The sequence below is a fragment of the Cuculus canorus genome, chromosome 3, assembly GCF_017976375.1.
Source record: "Cuculus canorus isolate bCucCan1 chromosome 3, bCucCan1.pri, whole genome shotgun sequence".
Taxonomy (NCBI): Eukaryota; Metazoa; Chordata; class Aves; order Cuculiformes; family Cuculidae; genus Cuculus; species Cuculus canorus.
The window spans coordinates 118,555,033-118,576,261 of NC_071403.1; the positions used below are offsets into that span (position 1 = coordinate 118,555,033).

At 44.6% G+C, this 21,229-nt stretch overlaps 1 protein-coding gene across 2 annotated transcripts in view; it reads left to right on the forward strand.

Moving 5' to 3' along the window:
• Window positions 1–21,229, forward strand: part of KLHL29 (kelch like family member 29) — a 410,457-nt gene that overhangs the window by 355,351 nt on the left and 33,877 nt on the right. For both annotated transcript variants that reach the window (XM_054062520.1, XM_054062521.1), the window contains 4 exons: window positions 660–919; window positions 14,826–15,024; window positions 17,644–17,826; window positions 20,557–20,737. In XM_054062520.1, the coding sequence (XP_053918495.1) occupies window positions 660–919; window positions 14,826–15,024; window positions 17,644–17,826; window positions 20,557–20,737 (823 nt within the window). The remainder of the gene's footprint in view (window positions 1–659; window positions 920–14,825; window positions 15,025–17,643; window positions 17,827–20,556; window positions 20,738–21,229) is intronic.

The following is a 21,229-nucleotide window of genomic DNA, read 5'->3' on the forward strand; positions in this document are numbered from 1 at the left end:
AAACCCACTACACAACATTTAACAGAAGGCGTTCGTATAATCTGTGTTTTACATAAGGGATGTCATCACATTCAGCGGCAACAAAGTTCCTTTGAAAAAAAAGAGTGGGGGGAGATTTATTTTTTTTTATTATTTGAAGTAGCTTAGCTGAACAGGGCAAAAATTATCATAAAGCGACTGCAGCATCCTCAGAAATGTCCTTAGTGCTGTTTGCATTTATGCTTAAGTGTCTGCACCCGCGTTTACATCTTTTCTATTTCTTAAAGCAACATCGTAGGCGGCAGGAATAACAGCAGTCTCTTGGCTGGGTTCCCGTCCCTCGGGAAGCCCCAGACACTGTTATGTCAGTAGGTTTCCCCAGTGCCTCGTGAAGGCTTACAGGAAAAGCAAACTCTGAAAGCGCGTTTCTCTCCCCATCCTTATACCTCAGTAAGACAGACTTTGATTTTTATACTGTAATCCTTTTTATATTTTTTTCTATACCCAATGCTAAAGTAACCCGGGGGCTGCTTCTAATTAACTCCTTGAAATTAATTACGGTTGGAGGTTTGTCCTTAGCGCTTCCTTTTTTTTTTTTTTTTTTTTTGTGATCTTGGTAAAAATGTGAATCTTTTAATAATTCTCATTTCCTTTTTTCTTTTTTTTTGTGCTCCTTTTAGAGAAACAGCTGACTGCTAGCAACTGCTTAGGAATATTAGCCATGGCTGAAGCCATGCAGTGCACGGAACTCTACAACATGGCCAAAGCATACGCCCTGCAAATATTCCCAGAGGTGGCAAACCAAGAAGAGATCCTTAATATCTCAAAAGATGACTTCATTTCCTACATGTCCAATGACAGCCTGAACACCAAAGCAGAGGAGCTGGTGTATGAAACAGTGATAAAGTGGATTAAGAAGGACGCTGCAATCAGAGCTCAGGTAAAAATAATCTCAGCGGCCTCACTCTGCTCTGTTCCTCTGAATGCCTCTTTTAAAATAGAAACCATCCCTGTGCAGTTTTAAACACGAGGGCGCATAGGAGATGGGGTGGGCAATTCAGATTAAAAAAAAAAAAAAAAAATGAGAAAAGGAATGAAAACTATGAACAAAACCTGTAATTTCAAAATCTGATCCCCATAGCTGATCATTTAGAATCAAAATCTCGTTTGCGACATGCATGATACAACGCTAGGGCCCCAAGTTGTTGGCTGCAGGCTTGGACAGAGATGTATCGGGAAGGATTAGAGTTGTGTGAGATGCTGCTTTAAGAAGGGGGTGTGTTTCAATAAAAGGGGGAAATAAAAATCTGTCAGAAAATCTCTATGTCTTTTGATGCCACATACCAAATGACAGTAACCTCAGTACATAAAAAAAGAAGATTCTATATCTTTATTGGCTTTTTAGATAACTTCTTGGGTATTCTACATTTGTTAGAGTTAGCCTTTCCTCAACCATCTGAGCTATGCAGTCTGCTCTTGACTCAAGAAACTGAGTGTATTACTTTGCTCAGCACCGTCTCCAGATAGATGCTAGAAGCATTGACTGTTTTGAGGCTATTGATTGTCCTTGGGACCAGAAGGCGTCCCTGGTGGTATTTAAAAACCTGCCGCTTGCTTTCAGTGCAGCTCTTGCAGGAAGTGAGTTATGGTGGTCTGAACACCAAACATCTCCATTTCTGGAGACGTTTCTCCAGAAACTGCCTGCAGCCCCCAGAAGGAGAAGGTTGGTTTCCCCTTTCCCCTCCTTCGGAGGTCTAAGTTGCTAACCTGTCCTGGCAAGGCCAACTTCTGTTGATCCCTGGTCACAGTTTTGGCTGGTTTGAGAAGGACAGTCCAGTCACTTGTGGACCACACTGGGACTCAGCAAAACTTGGCTACACGTTGTCAATGCTGTCCCACATCATGAAGGCTATACCTTCTTGATTTAAATGGGGATTTAAGCAACTAAATGCACAATAGGGTATTAAATACATCATTGGATGTGATCCCGAGCAGCAGTATCTCTGTTCCTCACCTGGAAAGTAGAAGAAATAGCATTTCCTAACCTCACCAGGCTGCTGGATGAGGATAAGGATGTTAAGGATGGTGCAGCACTCCATGCCAGGCCAAGCCTTGCTGCTGGTGCTGCTGCACCAGCTCAGCCCCTGGCCCTGCCAACAGCCTGCAGCCCTCAGGAGCTTTACCTAAGCTTGTCCTGCCCTGTTTGATGGAGGGAAGATAACTCAGCAGGGCCATGCTGTGCTGGAACCTGCCACCCTCTGCGACCACCTCCTGTATGTGCAGGGGATGCCATTGAGTATTACTCAGTATTATTATTGCCTAAAACATATACACAGTGTCATTGATTTACCGAAATGGGCCCCTTTTTGGCTCTCGCTGGCCTTGAAAAACACACTTTTATTTCACTCCTTGCTTTAAGTTTGATGACAGCAGTCAGCTCAGGGCAGCTCTGAGCTCTGAACCTAATGCAACCTTGGGGATTATTCCCAGGGTCTGGAGTACAGGAGCACTACGGCAGGAGCCTGTTTGCCTGGTGCAAACAGAAGGTGTCACTCACCAGGCAGTCTGAGTTATATTTTCAAAATTGCTGGTTTAATCATTTCCTTCTGCGCCCTACTGCGGTGATGCTATGAATTTGTATTTTTAAGTGGTGGTTTTTCTTGCCCCACTCACTGCTGCCACCACCATCGTCTCTTCTCTTCCTTTCCTGTTGCGGTTGGGTTGGTTTTCTGTTCTGTTTTTGGTGGTTTTATTCATTTCCAAGCTCCTTTCCCCTCTGCCCTGCTTCTGCAGTGCCTTTGTACTTTACGATGGCAGTTTTATTTGCTTCTCCAAATTTCTCTGTGGTGCTTTGGTTTCATGCATTACTTTACAAGGGCTTTTAATTTTTAATTTGTATTTATTCAGAGATGAGGGTCTTGAATAAATTAATATTAAAGATACCAAGCAGATAACTATTTTCATGCCCAGTCCTATCACTGGACTAGTTTCTTTGGATCGTAGCTCTCACTTTTTGTACTCTGTGCACTGCTTGATCTATTATAAAGCTCTTAGCTGAATAGGTACTTATTTTCTAAAAGTAGGAACTCATACTTACCATGAAAAGTACCATCTTTATAGTAATGACTTCTGCATTTTCAGAGCCCCCGAACAAATAGCTCTGACAGTAGATAGGAAGGAAGATAGACCTAAATAATCTTATTTCTGATAAAGATGATGAGTGAAAATTTGTGCCTGGTGCAGGGCAGGGCCCGACAGTGCCAGGAACTGCCCAAGCTCCTGTGGGATGTACGGGCTGCTCACAGCTTTGCAGAACTGGGCAACCATAGCAACAGCAAGCACAGGGATGGACCTTCTTGCAGGAGCCGTCCTTGAATATTTTGACTTTATTCACAGTTCGGTGAGATGGATTCACTCAGCCCTTTTCAGACCCTTTGAGGTGGGCGACCATCAGATGGAGGACACCGGTGTAGCAACAGGATTATTGCTTCTGCAACCAGTCAGTGAGATCTGTTGGGAGGGTTGCTGGAGGGGTTTTAGCCACAACTGCAACAGCCCCAAGCACATCCAGGTGAGACATCACTCTGGCTCTGCTGCACTCCTCAGCTGACTGATCTGGTTTAGTTTCTGTCTCCCAAAGGCAGTCCTGGCAGTTAAATCTTCCAGGGCCTGGATTTCCAGGGCCCACACTTTGTTCATATCTCCCCACTCCCCATTTCCCTTTGCCTGACAGGCCAGGCTCTATTGTCATGTTTTTATTTTCAGTAGCTCCAAGGGCAGGTGATTGTAATTCTTCTTTGGCAGCTTCTTCCAAGCACTGAATTGGCGATTCTCCCAAAGGGGCATGGCTGGCATCAACAGGGAAAGGTCTGTGCTCTTCATCTCACCTGCATGTCCATCTTCCCTGGCCAAGCCTGGCAGGGGCTCACTCAGCAGAGACATCCCTGCAGAGGAGCTTGGAGAGGCAGCCTTCTCTCTAAATCAGCATCCTCTGCCTCCAGGGCAGCCCTCCAAAAATCCTTGTGCACTAGTGGCTCAGTGTCACTCTGGAGTGCAAGCTTACGCCTGGCGATAGTAAATCTCACCACTCGTGTTCCCCACACCACAGCTCCTTCTGCTGTGCTCTCACAACAGCTTATCCATCACTGCTTCCCTCCCCTCCTGTCCACATCTCTTTCTGACAGCCTCTGGGAGGGCGGTTTTCAGCTGAGCCTCCTGTTCTTCCAGAAGGGCATCGAGTTTGCTATCTTCCTGCTCTTCTCTGCCTTCCTAAAAGCTCTTCATGGGGTGCATAATTCTTTCTGCTTTTGTTAATTCTTTCCCCACTGGCTGGAGGGCAGTGGCAGGGAAGGAACCAGGATTTGTTTGTAAGGCAAGTTGAGAGGCTGTGCTCTGGCTGACTTTTAATTCTGCAAATTGAGCTCATATTAAGTCTTACCATGCTTATAAAAGTCACCTGTGGCATTCCAAAAACCAGCACCGGAGCCTTGTTACAAAGAGAGAATAACAGTGCTTTAAAGGTTCCTGATCCATCGACGTAAGACAAAGGCAGTTCAGAGAATGACGTTTGTGTTAAGCCAGAGTTTGGTAAATAACTCTATCCAGTGCATTGCAGCAGTGTGGGAACGTTTGTGAAGCTATTTCTTGCTGCCAGTAGTGCAATTGCATAAAATTGGTCAAACCAAAAGAAGCAGCCTGTGATGTGAGGTCTGGACTAGGTGGGTAATTTCCTGTACCAGTGGATGCAGAGCGCTGGTTGTAGGAGTCCTCTTGATTGTTTGTCGCAGAGTGGAAAGCCTGCAGCCGACTGACACATCAGGAAAAGCTGAAGTTACAAGAGGGTGTATTTATTTCTCTTCCTGACTGATGGACAAGATTGTAGGGTTTATCCTAACAGTTATCGCCTTGATAAGCTTATTACAACTCTGGCAAACTCATACAAAAAAATATATTGTATAATGGAGGCTTTACTGTCTGGAAACCAGCATGGTCTGAGCTGTCTGAATAAGGGAAAATTTCTACCAGGCTCTAAGCTATCTTCACCTGAGCTCATCCCCCAGCTCTCTGCGTGGCCTTGGACAGGTTGCTTCACCTTTCTGCCCCCATTTCTTATGCTATAAGCTGGAGGAAAATGATGCTTCCCACGTGGGCTGTTAGAATCATAGAATCATAGAATCACCAGGTAGGAAAGGACCCACTGGATCATCGAGTCCAACCATTCCTAATACTCCCTTAAACTGTGTCCCTAAGCACTTGAGGAGGGAGTTGGGAGGATCTGGTGGATAATGAGCCATGTTTTCCACTGGTACCAATGACTGCCGGAGCTGCGCAGAGCTGCAGTCATGCTCAGCATCAGCACAGGATGAGGAAGACGTGAAAGTGCTGACGTGCAGCGATTTGCTGCCTGCCCAGAGCATAGGCGTCCCAAAGCTCCTTGGAAACCATCCCAACTTCTGCTCTGAGACCAAACTTGTGTCTGTTTTCTCTGACATAAAAAACATAGCAACATGTTTATTAATAACTGAACACCTGAGAAAACAAAACTCCCAACGCATGAAGCTCTCCTCTTGCCCTGAGGAAGAGCAAGTACTGAGGAGAGGACAAAGATTTCAATCATTTGCCCGGAGCAGTGCTGGAAGAGAGGCAGGTACTGCAGCAGTGAGTGACAGATGAGAGGCTCGGCTGAATGGCAGTCACCTTTTGTTGCACTCTGCAAGGATATAATTGTGTGCCCTTTTTTTAAACCCTGTTTAAAATCACCGTGCCCAGCAGCAAAATGAAATGTCTCCACCATAAAGGCATTAACAAGCCTTCTATGAACTTGTGTCCTCAGAGGCAGATTTGTCTAAACAGCGTCTTCATAGTGCCTGAGAACCAGAGATGCGTAGACAAATTGGAGGTAATTTAGAGAAGAGCAACACAAATGATTAAAAGACTGAAGGAACTGATGTGAGAAAAAATAGATTAAAAGATGTGAATATGCATGACTTGGCCTAATGACAGCTAAAGAGGGATAAACGTCTACAAGTGTTTGAAGCCCCAAGGAGAAGAGTTGCCTAGAAGGATGCAACGGGTGCAACGACAGTAAGGACCTTCGGGATGAATTTCAGACTTGACAAATTAGTCTAAGCAAACAAAAAGCCCATCTAGAAGCCCTGTATGTGCAGGTGAGGGCAAGGAAAGGCGATAGAGAGAAGGAGAAGATAAATTATGTCAAAAACGCTACAAATGCCCACGAGGTATATTTTGGCAGTGATGGAGAATGGCATTTTGAAGGCAAGATCCAGCAGAGAAGGGGTTGGTAACTGTGAGAGAGCATATGGAAGATCCCTGGTCTGTGTTTAGGCTGCTGAGATCGTAGCATAATTCCATAGGCACATTAAAGAGTTCCAGAGTTACACAGCAGATCGGCTTGCTCCAAGAAAATGGAGAATCTGGCAAGGAATGAGCACAATTCCAACTCTGCTCTTCAGTGAAAAGGAGGTAGCGATATATTCAGAAGCTGATACCCAATACCAGCACGTACAAATTCCTTAAATTCATCATAATAGGAAATTAATTGATCAATCAATGTACTTAAGGGCATTAAGCTTCAGGAAAGCAGTGTTGCAATAAGTATGAAAAGGGCGCTTCCAAGGAAGCCTAAGTGAATTAGGCACTAACACTCTATTACAGTTCAATTAGTTGTCTTTGAAAAGCCCAGGCTACCCTGATGCTTTCAAATCCATTAGTGGGAAGAGCAGACAAATTCAAAAAGATGCCGTAATGATAGTGCAAGAAGCTCCAGTTTCTCTGAAAGTGAGAAACGCCAGGGATTAGCAGTAACCCCTGTGATTTCCCAGGGACAGGCTGCTCAAAGTGCTTCGGTTTAAATGAAGCTTTCGCAGACACACTCAGAGCCTGTACCGGCTTAGAGAGGGAGCAGAAAAGGCAGCAGCAACAGAATCAGTGCAAGAACACGCTCTTAGTTATATATTGGAGAAAGAGACTGCATTAAGTGAAAAGAAATATAGGATGCAGGTGACATTAGCAGTTCTTTAAACTCCTCCCTTACTAAGCTTCTGTATTTTTTTTCAGAGGATTACCCTTGACTGAAGATGTGCTGAATTATTACTCAGAAGTTAAAATTGGTTCTAACCTATTTTCCTATTTTTCCAAAATATTTCGCTGCTGTTGCTGAAGCAATAGGCTTATGAAGACACATGTCCACAAGCAGCTCCTCACACGTGCTGGCTTGCGTTGCCTCGTGCTGCACGTGGCCCCAGCGCTCAGGACTGACCTCCAGAAACAAAGCGTTGATGCTGTAGGCAAAAAGCATTTCAGAGAATTATTGTACATGGATCCATGCATCAGTGTGCTGCAGGGATGGATGTATCAGGAGTTTACTTGGTTCTATGAAGCCTCGTAGAAGCATCAGCCGTTTTGATGTTGGCAGCATGCTTTTGTGGTGCATCTGTGTGCATATAGGCGTTGGAAGGAGTAATTGCCCATAAACTAAAGAAACATCACTCACTCCTGTAGTAAACTTTGGGGAAGCTTAGGGGGGGTTAATCAGCAAGCTAGAGATTGCGTGGTAGGAGTGAAGGTTTTTTTAAGCCTTGGTATCAGGTAGATTCCAAGCATGGTGGATCAATGAGTTATCTTTCTGTGTATTTAGAAAACTCTCATTGTATTACCGCTGGAAATACCTACCCAGGTGCTGCTTTGCCAACAGTTCTGAGAAGAGGACAACAGTTCGCTGAATGCAGCACTGATGATGTTACAGTGTTTAGTTAGCTGGGCTGCCATAAAGACGTCACGTAGAAATCTTATTTTAGGAAGACAGAGAGGCTGCTCTTTCTTTCTTGCTAGGCATGAGGTGTATGCAGGTGGCATCCTGCCAGCAGGCCACCAGGTGAGTGCAGTGCCTGCAAACCAGATTTTCTGCTACAAAGAAGAGCAACGAAGCTGGTGAGGGGGCTGGAGAATAAGTCTTATGAGGAGCGGCTGAGAGAGCTGGGGTTGTTTAGCCTGGAGAAGAGGAGGCTGAGGGGAGACCTTATTGCTCTCTACAACTGCCTGAAAGGAGGTTGTGGAGAGGAGGGAGCTGGCCTCTTCTCCCAAGTGACAGGGGACAGGACAAGGAGGAATGGCCTGAAGCTCTGCCAGGGGAGGTTCAGGCTGAACATCAGGAAAAAATTTTCATGGAAAGGGTCATTGGGCACTGAAACAGCTGCCCAGGGAGGGGGTTGAGTCACCTTCCCTGGAGGTGTTTAAGGGATGTGTGGATGAGGTGCTCAGGGACATGGTTTAGGGAGTGTTAGGAATGGTTGGACTCGATGGTCCAGTGGGTCCTTTCCAACCTGGTGATTCTATGATTCTATGTTATCAGGTATAACTTCCCTTTGCCAAGGGAAGTTGTGGCTGCCCCATCCTTGGAGGTGTTCAAGGCCAGGTTGGATGGGGCATTGGGCAGCCTGATTTAGTGGGATGTCTCTGCCAATGGCAGGGGGGTTGGAATTAGATGATGTTTAAAGTCCCTTCCAACCCTAACTATTCTATGATTCTATGATTCTGTGTTTATCTCATGATATTATGAGGCTGTCGATGGACATGCTATCAAGCCTTTTGGTTTAATCTGGAGGCAGCATTGCAATTCCAAGAAGTCCGTTTGGGCAATTAATAAATAATCGAGTACATCAGAGAGCTTAGGTTGAGCTTGGATGTGACCTTAGATGTAGGAATGTGCAGGTTACTGAAAACACAGCTTGTCATTGTAATAACTCAAGGTTAGATGTATCAAAACAAGTGCTCACATTACCAAGTAGCAGGGTAGCACTTTGAAAATCTAGCTGAAAAAGGCATATTTCTGAGAAAAAGTAGTGCACCAACAGCTTTGGCTTCCCCGAACCAGCCAGTTCCCTGCTGAGCTTGCACATGGAAATTTGGAGCTGGCAATATTTTGAATATCAGTTTGGGTAACCATCTGGGGAAGCCTGGGCTGAGCTGGAGATGGTTGCAGGGAGGGACCGCTCACATCACCACTCCAGTGCATTTTCTTGCTTACCCACCATGGTGCATCCGCAGCCATCAGCAGCAGCACAGCCCTCTGGGCAGTTCGTTACCTCACCACGGGGCAGGCATCAAAGGCTAGCACCCACAGTTTGGGAGGATTAGGTGGGTTTTATTAATTAGAGTGCCTTTGTCTCATCAGAAGGCAGTTTTATGCAGTGGCGAACTGATGCTGCTTCACATCTGTCTTCGTCTGTCCATCATCATGAATGGCTTCCTCCATCCAAGGAGGTTCTTCCTGCAGCTCTCAGATTGGGCTGGTGGGAGACATGGGGCAAGTCTGAACTCAGGGTTTATGTGAGATGGCAAATTGCCTTTGTTGCTCTCAGATGAATTAAATATATTCCTACTTCATAATGTTTTTAAAAATTCTCTTGGAATGATGCATAAAAAGCTGAAACAGCAGTTTGTTGGAGCAAAATTCTATCGTATTGTGGGTAATCTAACTTTTATTTGTATTTCTAGTTGAAGCCTGTTTCTTTAGGCGGGTAGCACAAAGGGTCCTTTGTAGAAATAACAGTAAACGAGAGAGACAGATGAGTTATAAGGCATAAGGGAAGCGTTATTTTAACCCCTCTGGGCATTACTTCAAAAATGTTAAAAATCTTGAGAGCTTTCCAGTGTAGCATTTAAGGAGCAGGAAATTTTACTCCATAGCAGTAAACATATTTCCTTTTAAAACTGATTGTATACTGTTGTAGCCCAAGTCTATGCAGGAGCACACTGAGAGTCCTTTCAGAGAATACCTGTGAGGATTTTCCTGAATTAGAGATTTGAGAATAAAAAGGTTGTTTTTAATGTGATACTGAAGAGGGTTTTGTAACTGAGACTCAGAAGTTACCAGAACAAAGCCCACTTGCAAGCAAGCATTCCTAATACTAATATAATTAGTAGGAGAAGAAATGTTGCAAAAAGTTTAGCAAAGTAAATGTCCTCACTCAAACTACCAGCCAGGAACAAAACCAACTGTTTCATAATCTACTTTGCTCAAGCTCTGGCCTGCCTGCCAGATGGGAATAACTTATCATAGAATAGTTTGGGTTGGAAGGGACCTCTAAAGATCACGTAGTCCAACCCCCTCTACAATTAGCAGGGACATATTCAGCTAGATCGGGTTGCTCAGAGCCCCTACCAACCTCACCTTGAATTATTCCAGGAATGGGGCATCTACCACGTCTCTGGGCAGCCTGAGACAGTGTTTCACCACCCTCATTGTAAAAAAATTTCTTCCTTATAGCTACCTTGAATCTACCTTGTTCTTCTTTATAGCCATTACTCCTTGTCCTGTCACTACAGGCACTCTTAAAAAGTTTGCTCCCATCTTTCTTATAAGCACCCTTTAACTACTGAAAGCCGCAGTAGGGTCTCTCTGGAGCCTTGTCTTCTCCAGACTAAAACTTACCTATGAACAGATGATTAGGGAGAGGCTTGAAAGGGTCAGCTTCAAGGTACAGTGGATGATGTTGATCATATGTTCTTCTTGAGTCAACACTGAGCCAATGATAACATTAAGCTTCCTCACAACATGATTACACCTTCCAGGCACAGCACCAGGGCAGATGGACACAAAAATTCCCACCAGAGGGGAGAATTAATCACCATGCAGTTTGAGTTGACATCTCACTGTAGACATCTCAATGAGGCATGCTTGGAAGCACGCAATTCCTTTCCCAGGAGCTGATGGCTCACAGCTTTACACCAGAAAGGGATATTGGTATTCTCTGCTTCCCCTGGTGCATGATACAGCCACTCCACACAGATTGCTCTGGGGACTCTGTTAAGTGTGTTGACTTAATCTCTGTTAATTATAACGTGAGTTTACACATGTCTAGCTGACAAGTAAATACTTGCTTGTATGTACCTATTTACATGTCTGGATCTAGAGCTGAATCTCTCCCCAGAATGTTTATGAAATTAAGGAAAGATAACATCTCCTAAGATTTTTCTTTCCTTGTTTTTATGAAGCACACTTGTGATTGCAGTCCGGGTGAAGACCCTGCCTTCAGTTCAGCCACTGAAATCGGTATGGATTGAAATAGGTGCCTTGAAGAAGGTCAGATAGCCTCTCTCGAAAGTCACAACTGCACTGTCTCCCCAGTGACTGTCCAAAAAGCCTTTGCTCATGTGGTAGCGGTGCTTTGGCTCCTGTTACATCACCCCAGTTGTGCATGGCACTCCGAGAGTATCCAGCAGCATCGTTGCTCAGCAAGAAGTTTATGGACCAATCCTTTGCTGGTGCAAAACCCAAGCAGCTCCCTTCATCCAATGGGAGCTACGCTGAGGTTCACATCACCTGAAAAAAACAGTCCTGACAGTGTTCAGAAACTTCCCTAGCATTTTAAGCAATAAATTCATTAGATTTTTGCATAATAATACCCATTTTCGAGGAGCTGAGGCATGGTCTCCCATGTCTATGAGTTGATAGCTCCCAGTTTTAGGCCAGAAGGGACATTAATATTCTCTGCCTCAGCCTTGCGTGTGATGTAGGTTGTAGAACAGCGGTAAGTGATTCCCAGCAAAGACCTGAAAAATATTTCTACTTGTCCAGTCAGTGCCCGCAGCCAAGTAGCAAGAAGAAAACACCCTCGGAGTTACAGGTGTAAACCACAACTCCAAGGACCGGAGGTTGTTGTTTGCTGAATTTGGCAACGTGCCCTGAGCAGGTATTCTGCTGTTTTAGTAAAAAACAGTAACATCAGTAGGTGCTGTCGATAGTTCATAGCTGTATAAGGAACAACGGAAAGATAAGAGAGAATGGAGAGCAAATAACAGATGGTAAGGAGGTTGAAATGCTTTATGGTGCTTATTCCAGTCTTAAATGAAAACGATAATAGTAACAGGATATTTAGTACAATCACAGCTAACGGAGCTAGGAAGCCTTCATAAGGGAGAATCCAAAAGAAAAAAGGCTGCTGATTGCTTAAATCACTTGAATATTCTTAAATCAGTGAGGCTAAATGAAATTCACCCTTGACTATAGTGCTTAAAAGAGCTGGTGTGAAAAGCTGTTGGTTTATAAAAACCTCTCCTGTCTTGTAGAGATGCTGCAGTGGTACGTACTCTTCAAATCCCTTGCTGAAAAACACTGCTATTATATATACTCTTAATGCCATCAGCAATGAGCCCAAGTCGCGACTGCGCAGTCGTTCACACACGCACACTCTCACACACAGAGCTGGCTCCTTCTAGCTGTTTGAACAAAGAGATGAATAAGAGTGAAAAGTGACATTGGTTTTGATATGTGACATTAAATTTCAAGCTGATGAAGGGGAGCAACATGTTCTAATTATTATTCCCCTTCAAAATAAGCCACAAGCTCAGACAAAAGAGGAGAGAAAGGGGAGAAAAAAAAAATCCAGGAGAGAAACAGAATCACATTTTCTCACTTAATTAAACAAGGGGAGTGAGCAAGAGGGAGAGCTCGCCGTGCTCAGGCACTTTTATCCCAGGAAAGGTGGGAGATGGAGGTGGTTGCTCTTCCAGGCCTGTGGGTATTGTTTGTCCCTGCTGGAAGGGAGTTCTCTTCCCAGTTCTCTTCTTGTTCGACTTCAGGACATTCTGGTGCCTGTGGAATCCTGTGTCCTAGTTTAGCGACACAACTGTTTGTGCCTGCATTTTGCCTTGGTTTATGGTATGGATGCTTCCAGCACAGACCTGCTTTGGGAGCATCAGGGACCACTCTGGCACGTCCCACCACTCTGAGGGAAGGTGTTGGCTCTGCTATAGATTCCATGTATTTCATGACTTTATTTAAACTGCCTTTTAGCGACTTGTACTGCTTCCTGAGCAGCCTGTGGTGGGGATTAACCTACCCCGTGGGGGTTGTCTGGCTTGTCCCCAGTACACCCACTATCCGCATTATTCCCATGTCCCGATGCCACGTTTCATCTTGGCTCCTGTGTGAGGTTAAACGCCTCCAACCTTCTTTAAAAAAGCACTTCCTGAAATCAGAGCTTTGCCACCCACTGCCATATGGCCATTGCTCCCTCTCCTACAAGGTACCGTTTAATGACATTAAGATATCTGCAGCCAAGTGCCTAACATTTGTGACTCTACAGAAGGGGAGCAGCCATTCTGCCTCTTCGAAAGCGCCTGGGAAATGGGTTCCAGCAAGGGAAAGGAGAGGAGTGTCTTCTTTTCTGGTTTGGAGCCTGAGGAAATGATCTCAAGCCCTGCTTGTCCCTGCGCCCTGCGTGTGAACTTGCCACTCATGTAGGATTTTTTCCAGAAGATGAGTGCTTTCATTTGTCTGTGCCTTTTGCATCGTTTCTCTTTTTCATCCGCAAACAGCTGCAGGGTGGCCAGACCAGAACCCTTTGGGCTGTACCCAGAATCGCTGTGTCAGGGAGGGCTGGGAGTCAGCCAGGGAGCGTGGTAGTGTCCCTGCTGCCATGTGGGGTTCAGCTCCCCGCAGGCAGTCGCATCCTTGCTTTGGCTGAGCTTGCACCAGACTGACATGGCTCTCTGGTAGGAGAGTGGTGTGAATTGCTGTTGGGAGGAGAAACTCTCTGTGAAAAATCCTCAGTTTTCCTCCTGAATGAAGCCTGCTTCTTCAGTTTGAGTGGGGAAAAAGGAAGCTTTGGAAGCAATCTCGAGTGTCACTGCATCCTCACCTGCCTGGGCAGCTGTTAGCTGGCTCAGGCCACATCCCTACCCTCCCTTCTCGCCGTGCCCCTTCTCCATTCCCATCACCGTTCCTGCTGTGACCTGGCTGTCACGCGCTGGAGGGACAGGCATGCTGGTGAAAAAGAAAGTGAGAGCCAAGTAGCTTCTGGAAGACCAGAGGCACCTGCAGGCCAGCAGATGCTCCTGGCACCCAGTGTTTCTCAGGACCAGTTGCATGGACTTCAGGAATTTTTATTTGCATCCTGGCCTCAATCCCAGTTGGGATCTTTGGATGCTGCTGCTGTATGAATATTTATTACAACAGATGATCATCTTTTCTTACTGCACACCCTTAGCTTGCATCCTGTTTGCATTTCTCCTCAAAAACTGCGTTTTCCTATTACTCTGCTTTTCACTGCACTCTTGTGCTGTGTTGCGATATAACCAGTTGTATATAAAAGGAATAATCTGGGGATGGACTTGTGTGTTTTCGATTGCAGTTTTCTCTCTTGGGGTTTGTTCTCCTTCAAGCCGCGTTCAGTGACAGACAGCTTCATTTGCTCAGATGTCCTTTGGCCTCCGAGGTTTCATGTATTTATTTAGAAGCTGAAACTTACTGTCAGTATTTGTATAGCACCCTCTGGAGTCTGACTTCCCCAAAATCTAGAAGTACAAGATTTGTACAACAAATAAACTCTATTAATGAAAAGATTTTTAGCAAATTGGCTGATATTATTCAGTCTCTGTAACAGCTGTTGGTGAAAGTCACCCTATTTGCAGACTTAGGTTTCAATTTATAGTCCTAGAAAAGACTCACATTCCACGGTTAATTCACAAAACTCAAAAGTTTACTCCATGTCTCCAGTGCACAAGGGATTATATTCAGCTGAGTTCAAAATGAGCTTTTATTTCAGAAATCCTTCCATACAGCGCTATATAACGAGTGTTGCCACCTTTTGAAGACTATTTTTATTCCCTGGGACCAAAACCAGCCTGAACCAGGGAGCACTGAGGGCTGCATTGGCTCTGTCCCACCCCGTCACTAGGCAGGGTTTATGTACAACATCCATGACAACTGTCTTTCCAGGTTGGGTGTCAGAGAAAGGTTTGCAGGGAAGGAGGTGGAGATGCAAAGTGGCTGAACTCTGTCGCAAAGGCTGCAGCGTGTTATTATTTTTCCCCTCTCACAGTATGCCGCGGAGTTGCTGGCAGTGGTGCGCCTCCCCTTCATCCATCCCAGCTATCTGCTAAATGTGGTTGACAACGAGGAGTTGATAAAGTCTTCGGAGGCTTGCCGGGATCTAGTGAACGAAGCCAAACGTTATCACATGCTGCCGCATGCCCGACAAGAGATGCAAACACCAAGGACCCGGCCCAGGCTCTCTGCAGGTAAAGCAAAAATTTCTTCCACAAAACCAGGTCCCTCTTTCAGCAGCTCCTGGGCACGGCCAGGACCTCTGCTCCTTTGCTTGGTTCCTTCTCAGAGCCTTCTAATATTGCAAGATCAGGTTTTCATTTCTACTGTGCTCGAGCATTTGGGAGCCTCTCCCAATGGTCAGAGGTGTGTGTTTAGATGCACAGTCCTGAAAAAAAGTTTTAAAAGGAGCCTAATTTTTAGGAATAGTTATCCTTGGCAGAGAATATGACATTCCCTCATTGTCTTCAAAGTGAGCCCCTTGCCCTCTATGCTGTAGTTTCACTAGCTGTAAAAATGGGTGAATAATTTGCTTCTTTGCTGTTCATCTTCTCATGGAGAGGATCTGACTAATATTCTTAAAACAGCCTCACTTTCACAACGCTGTGTAAATATATTGTTTTCATGTGGTGAGTCTTAGAGTGCCAGTTCAGGCTGTGTGCTGCCTCCAAAACAAATGGTTCACATACGATATATTCCCTTTTAAAAACTCAGCAGCTATTGAGAATTATGTATCTTCCAGAAGTTTCTTTCCGGAGGAGCACTTGCATTTTCCTTTTTTTTGGGGGGGGAAAAATACATGGAGAAAAAAACAAGTGCCCAACTTGCCAGCAGAGCCCATGTCATGGTAATGGGATAAACATGCTGAATATTTGTTGAAGAGAGAGTGGTGCCAACATCATGCAGTAAAACAGCATCCAAGAAGGAGTCGGGTAAAACAGGTGAATTATTTTAACGTGCCGCCTGTAAGTCTGCCTTCCTTAAGTACAATCAGAAAGCCAGAACTTTCTGTCACTGCCACTAATGCTAATGTGGCACGGAGATGGCATATCAAACCACGGCATTTGCAGCTTCTGGAGACTGCCTCATCAAGGCACCTTTCAGAAGGATGAAGTGTAGAGGACTTTCAATAACAATCTACCCTAAAAAGTCTTTCATTGAAGATGAGTAATGGTGTGATGTTTGAAGGGATTTTTGAAAAGTGCTTATTTTATGTATATAAAATTGTAGGTGTAATGTGATCCATTTCCAGAAGCTTGTTGATGAGGGAAAAGTGATTCTCTCGGGGTAGGAGAGGGTGATTATAGTTTTTTAGGTCAGAATCTAATTATATAGAATCATCTTATTTTGCATATCAACGGCATTCATGTAGGCACAAAGGGTCTCTAAACACCCTTTGTGGACTCGCTGCAGCATGGCACATGCCCTCTCGAGGTCATTGATTATAATCAAGTTATGTCTTGCACAGGTGATTAGATTTTCTGGTATGGCGCAAAAATAATGATCTCTTGTTACTGAGAAATATTTATTTAAAACTGTACAGCGCTTTAACTTAATAACTTTTAAGAGAGTAACCTTGCTTGAATGACACAAATATATTTTTTAGAAAAAGCTAATGAAGAATGACGATAATCCGTTACTCGGAAGGCACGTTTCTCTCCACTGCAGCTCCTAATCTCTCTCGCTGGCAATCTCACTTCTGTGCTTCTGACCCCCCAGCCTGTGAACGCTTTGCTTTAGGCTGGTGGGCACCGTAACGCATCTCAGCAATGGGTCTGGCCATGAGCACAGATCCTGAAATAGCGATTCCTTCCAGCCCTTGGCCTCATGGTCCTGCTTCTGAGCCTACCTCTCCTGGTAACAAGCTGCACCGGGGCTTGCAATTGCTACGGAAAGATTTTTAACACTCCTGCTAAATCCAGATTGTCTCCAGCACTTGATTCTTTGGGCTGAAGCCAGAAAACGTCACAGAATTGAACTGCAACCGCACCACTGTGGAGATGGGTCTGGAGTAACACTCAGATCAGATTCCACTGAGCTCTGGCAGTAAAGTGGGAATAAAAACTCTGAAATGCGGATTGCAAAAGTTTGGTCCATTTGCATGAACAGGGAATTTGGCTTGCTATACACCCTGTATGCTCCAGCAAGATAAATTTCATTTTAATTGCTATATTAGGGCAGGAGCTATCTCCGCCATGTTTCCTAACACCTAGAACACAAAGACACTGATCTGTGGCTTGAGTACATGTTACCTGTGTGTGCAAAACCTGCTTTCTCTGGGAAAAACACAGAAAAACCCACCAGAAGATGATCTGTTCACAGAATATATGGAGAGAGAAAATTAGGATGAAGAATGCAACTATAGCCTAAATCTCCATACATTAGCTTTTAGTGTGAGAAGGCTAAACATACTTTCCCTGGGTAGTGACAAGCTCCAAAGCTATCAAAATCCTTGACAAAATTCCCATTTTCTTCAGTGGAACAGGAATTTGATACATGCAGGTCTCACTCAAAGGCTGTTGAAGTCAGTGGACATCTTTACATGGAAATCTTTCCCCTTCAAGTTTTGCCGAGATGGTTTGCTCCCTCCTAAGTTCTCCTAAGCGTGTTCCTAGTGTCGTTCCTCACCCACTGCTCTCCCCCTCACACACACTCCCTTTTTTCTCACCCTTCCTGATTTGATTGCACGGTCTAAAGCAGATTTATATAAGATACATTAAAATTACACTGACTGCCGAGTATTTTTTATAGGCTCCTGTCTGGTTGAGAGATGTCACTTTTTTATAATGTTAGTTTTCTTACTTGAATCCTAGGAGTAGCTGAGGTAATAGTCTTAGTTGGAGGTCGTCAGATGATTGGCATGAATCAGCGTGCTTTAACAGCAGTCACTTGCTTAAATCCTCAAAACAACAAGTGGTACCCATTGGCCAGCCTGCCTTTCTATGACCGAGAGTTTTTCAGCGTGGTCAGCGCTGGAGACAACATCTATCTCTCAGGTAAGCACCAGATTTCAGAGAAATACACAATCACAGAATTGTTTGGGTTGGAAGGGACCTTTAAAGACCATCTAATCCAACACCCCTGCCATGCACGGGGACATCTTCCACTGAATCACAGAATCACAGAATCACAGAATCACCAGGATGAGATTGCTGAAAGCTCCATTGAACCTGACCTCAAACACTTCCAATGATGGGACAGCCACAACTTCTCTGGGCAGCCTGTGCCAGTGCCTCATTGTAAAAAATTATGTCCAATTTAAATCTACCTTCTTGCAGTTTAAAACTATTGTCCCTTATCCTGCCACTACAGGCCTCGGTAAAAAGCCTCTCTCTGTCTTTCTTACAAGACCCTTTAATATATTGAAAGGCTTCTATAAGGTCTTCCCAGAGCTTTCCTTCTCCAGGCTGAACAACCCCAACTCTCTCAGCCTTTCTTCATTGGAGAGGTGTTCCATCCCTCTGACCATTTTTTAGTCCCTCCTCTGGACATGCTCCAACAGGTCCATGTCTTTTCTGTACTGAGGACTCCAGAGCTGGATGCAGTACTCCAGGTGGGGTCTCACCAGGGCAGAGCAGAGGAGGAGAATCACCTCCCTCAACCTGCTGGCTTTGTGGGCTGCAAGATCACACTCTCGGCTCCTGTCCTATTTTTCATCCACCTTGATTTCCCAGTCCTTCTCTGTAGAGCTGCTTTCAGTCCATTCGTCCTCCAGACTTAGTGGGCTAGGAGTAAAGTTTCCTTCTTACAACGTAGACAACTCAAACGAAGAAGGACATGTGGGAGTCTTACCCAGCTGCTCCTGGTGGGGGGGAAAAGACAAGTGGGAGGCAGGCTGGGAGAGAGGGATTTCCCTGCTTTTATCATTCTTCACTTCTCTGCAGTGTTAACATTCTCTCATAGCAGTCAACAGCAGTATTTTGCAGTTCCAACGTGAAGAAAATAGGTCTGACAACCATTAAGCATGCAAAGAGGTTTCACTGCCATAGAAACACAATTTAAAATACTGACTGTAGTTGAGTCTAAATGGTGGTTTATGGAATTTGAGACAGACAGGCTGAACAGCTGAATATCTGACCTGCATTTACAGTATTTGCTTACAGGAGCATTCACATTTTGTACTTGTTGTTGAGACCTCTGTTTTGACAGTAGTCACTAGCCCTGTAATCTTCTTAGTTTCAATGAAACTGAGACCACACTCCTTGGAAGGCTTTAACTCCCAAAGTAGCTGTCTGCACTGCGCCTGTAGCATCATGGTGTCTGGGTTTTTGCGGTCTGGTGGTACCTTTGCTTGGCTGGAGGGGGAAAAGCAATTCCCAACAGGCCATGCAAGGATGCTCTGGTGGCAGCTGAGTGGAGGCTTGATGATAAAAAGAGGCGCCTGGGCAGGGAGGTGTGGATGAGCGTGATCCGAGGATGTCGCTGGGAGTGCACCAGGCAGTACCAGGAAGGGATTACAGCTGTTGCCTTTCCCTTGCCAAGTTCCTTCACTGCATTTTCTGCAGTAAATTGCTGCCTGTCTTATTAAATTGCATTAATACTGCGTAGAGGCCCTAAAGATTGATTGGAAATGATTTCTTGACCTCTTTTTGCCCATGCTCATTTTGCTGCTGGAGCGAAAGCCTTCTGTGGAGGCTTTCGTGAGGTGTTGACTTTTAGTTATTCTTAGCTGAGGTACTTTCCAATATGAAAAGGTGTTGAATCCTAAGTTCAAAGCTTATTTCAGCTCTTTCCCTTTAATGTGGATGAGCTGATGGTATTTGATTACTACAATAGGAGAGCTGGAAGTCCCACACGGCTGGAAACCTAGCTGAGAGTCAGTGGATATTTTGCTTTGCTCAAACCTACAAGAGACAGGAAAGAGGGAAGGGGAACCAACAGAAGTGGGAATGAATTCCTGTAAGCTCCAAGTACTGAACCCCACGCTGCATAGAATAGGTTTGGAGAGCAAAATACCAAAGAGGAAGCCTGGTTTTCTCATTAAAACACAGAACTGAGTTTAGTTTCTTTCCTGGCTCAACCCAGTGACTCCTAGTGTGGTCTCAAATAAATTGTTTCACCTCTTTCTGCTTCAAAATGGGGACACCCACTAAGTGGTGACCTTGGAAGCTTCAGTTAGAAGTTAAAAAATGACCAATATAAATAATTCACTGAAGGATTTTGAACTGTTTTACATGAGTTGTACAGCTGGTTTTTTCCTTCATCACAAAATGAAAATAAATAAGAAATTTGTGCCTGAAAATTAGGCATTAAGCTTACGTGCAAGCACTGACTTCATTCTGCCCATACATGTGTTGCTTCAATCCATCACTGCGTTAAGCATTTTAGATTTCAGCCTGGCCTGTGTCTTGCAAGCCAAAGTAGCCTCTGCCTCCTGACACCTTCTTGTAAGTGTTGCAGTAATTTAATAGGCTGGAAGTTATTTATGAGCACTGTAAAGGGTCTATCCCCTTATGTACATGTCCCTCGTAGCCTGACATCTTGATTTCTTCGTGTCATCTTATTAAAAAAAAGCCTGCCTTTGGGGCGCATGAATAAATGACACAGATATGCATCATCGGAACAGATGCTCGGTATCGAGGGTGATTTATTTTAATTAGTCAAATGTCATTTGAAGAGTTTTTTACTTTGTAACTGGCTTTGATAGCTGTGTGCAAAGCTGCTGCCGTTCCAGGATCTCACGTAATTCTCCCTTTTTCTTTCTCTCACCTGCGCGTCGGTGCCAGGCGGCATGGAATCAGGTGTTACGCTTGCTGATGTCTGGTGTTACATGTCCTTGCTCGATAACTGGAACCTCGTCTCCCGCATGACAGTCCCAAGGTGTCGACATAACAGTCTGGTGTATGATGGGAAAATCTATACAATTGGAGGAGTCGGCGTGGCAGGCAACGTTGACCATGTGGAAAGGTAAAGAAAACCAAACCAAACGTGTGCTGTTTGCTCCAGCTTTTTCATCATGCTATGCTGAAGGACCATTTCCCTTTTAAAGGACACATGAGATGGGCTGTGTGTGTTAAAATAAGGTTTTTTAGCAGCTAAAAAACTATGCAGGACTACACTTCTTTTTAAAGCTTGAGTGGAAAGCATTGTTTCAAAACCAAAGACAAAAGCTGCCAGTTTGTTGGTTTGCTTGGGGGGGGGGAAAGAAAGGAATTAAGCTTCTGTGGGCACTTTGCACAGATTATACAATGAACTAATAGAGTTTTGTTGAATTTAGTAGTGGTGGAAGTCTTTATAGTCCTCAATAATCCTTTTTTTTCTTGGAAAAATAACTAAAAACAACAAAAAAGGGAACAGCAAAATAAGTTTCTCGCATGTGTTCTCCTGGTAAAGCGCCTCAGCCTTGACCTGGCTGTAAGGACGATCCTCGCTTTGGTGGTCTTGGCCGGGGGCTGCCAA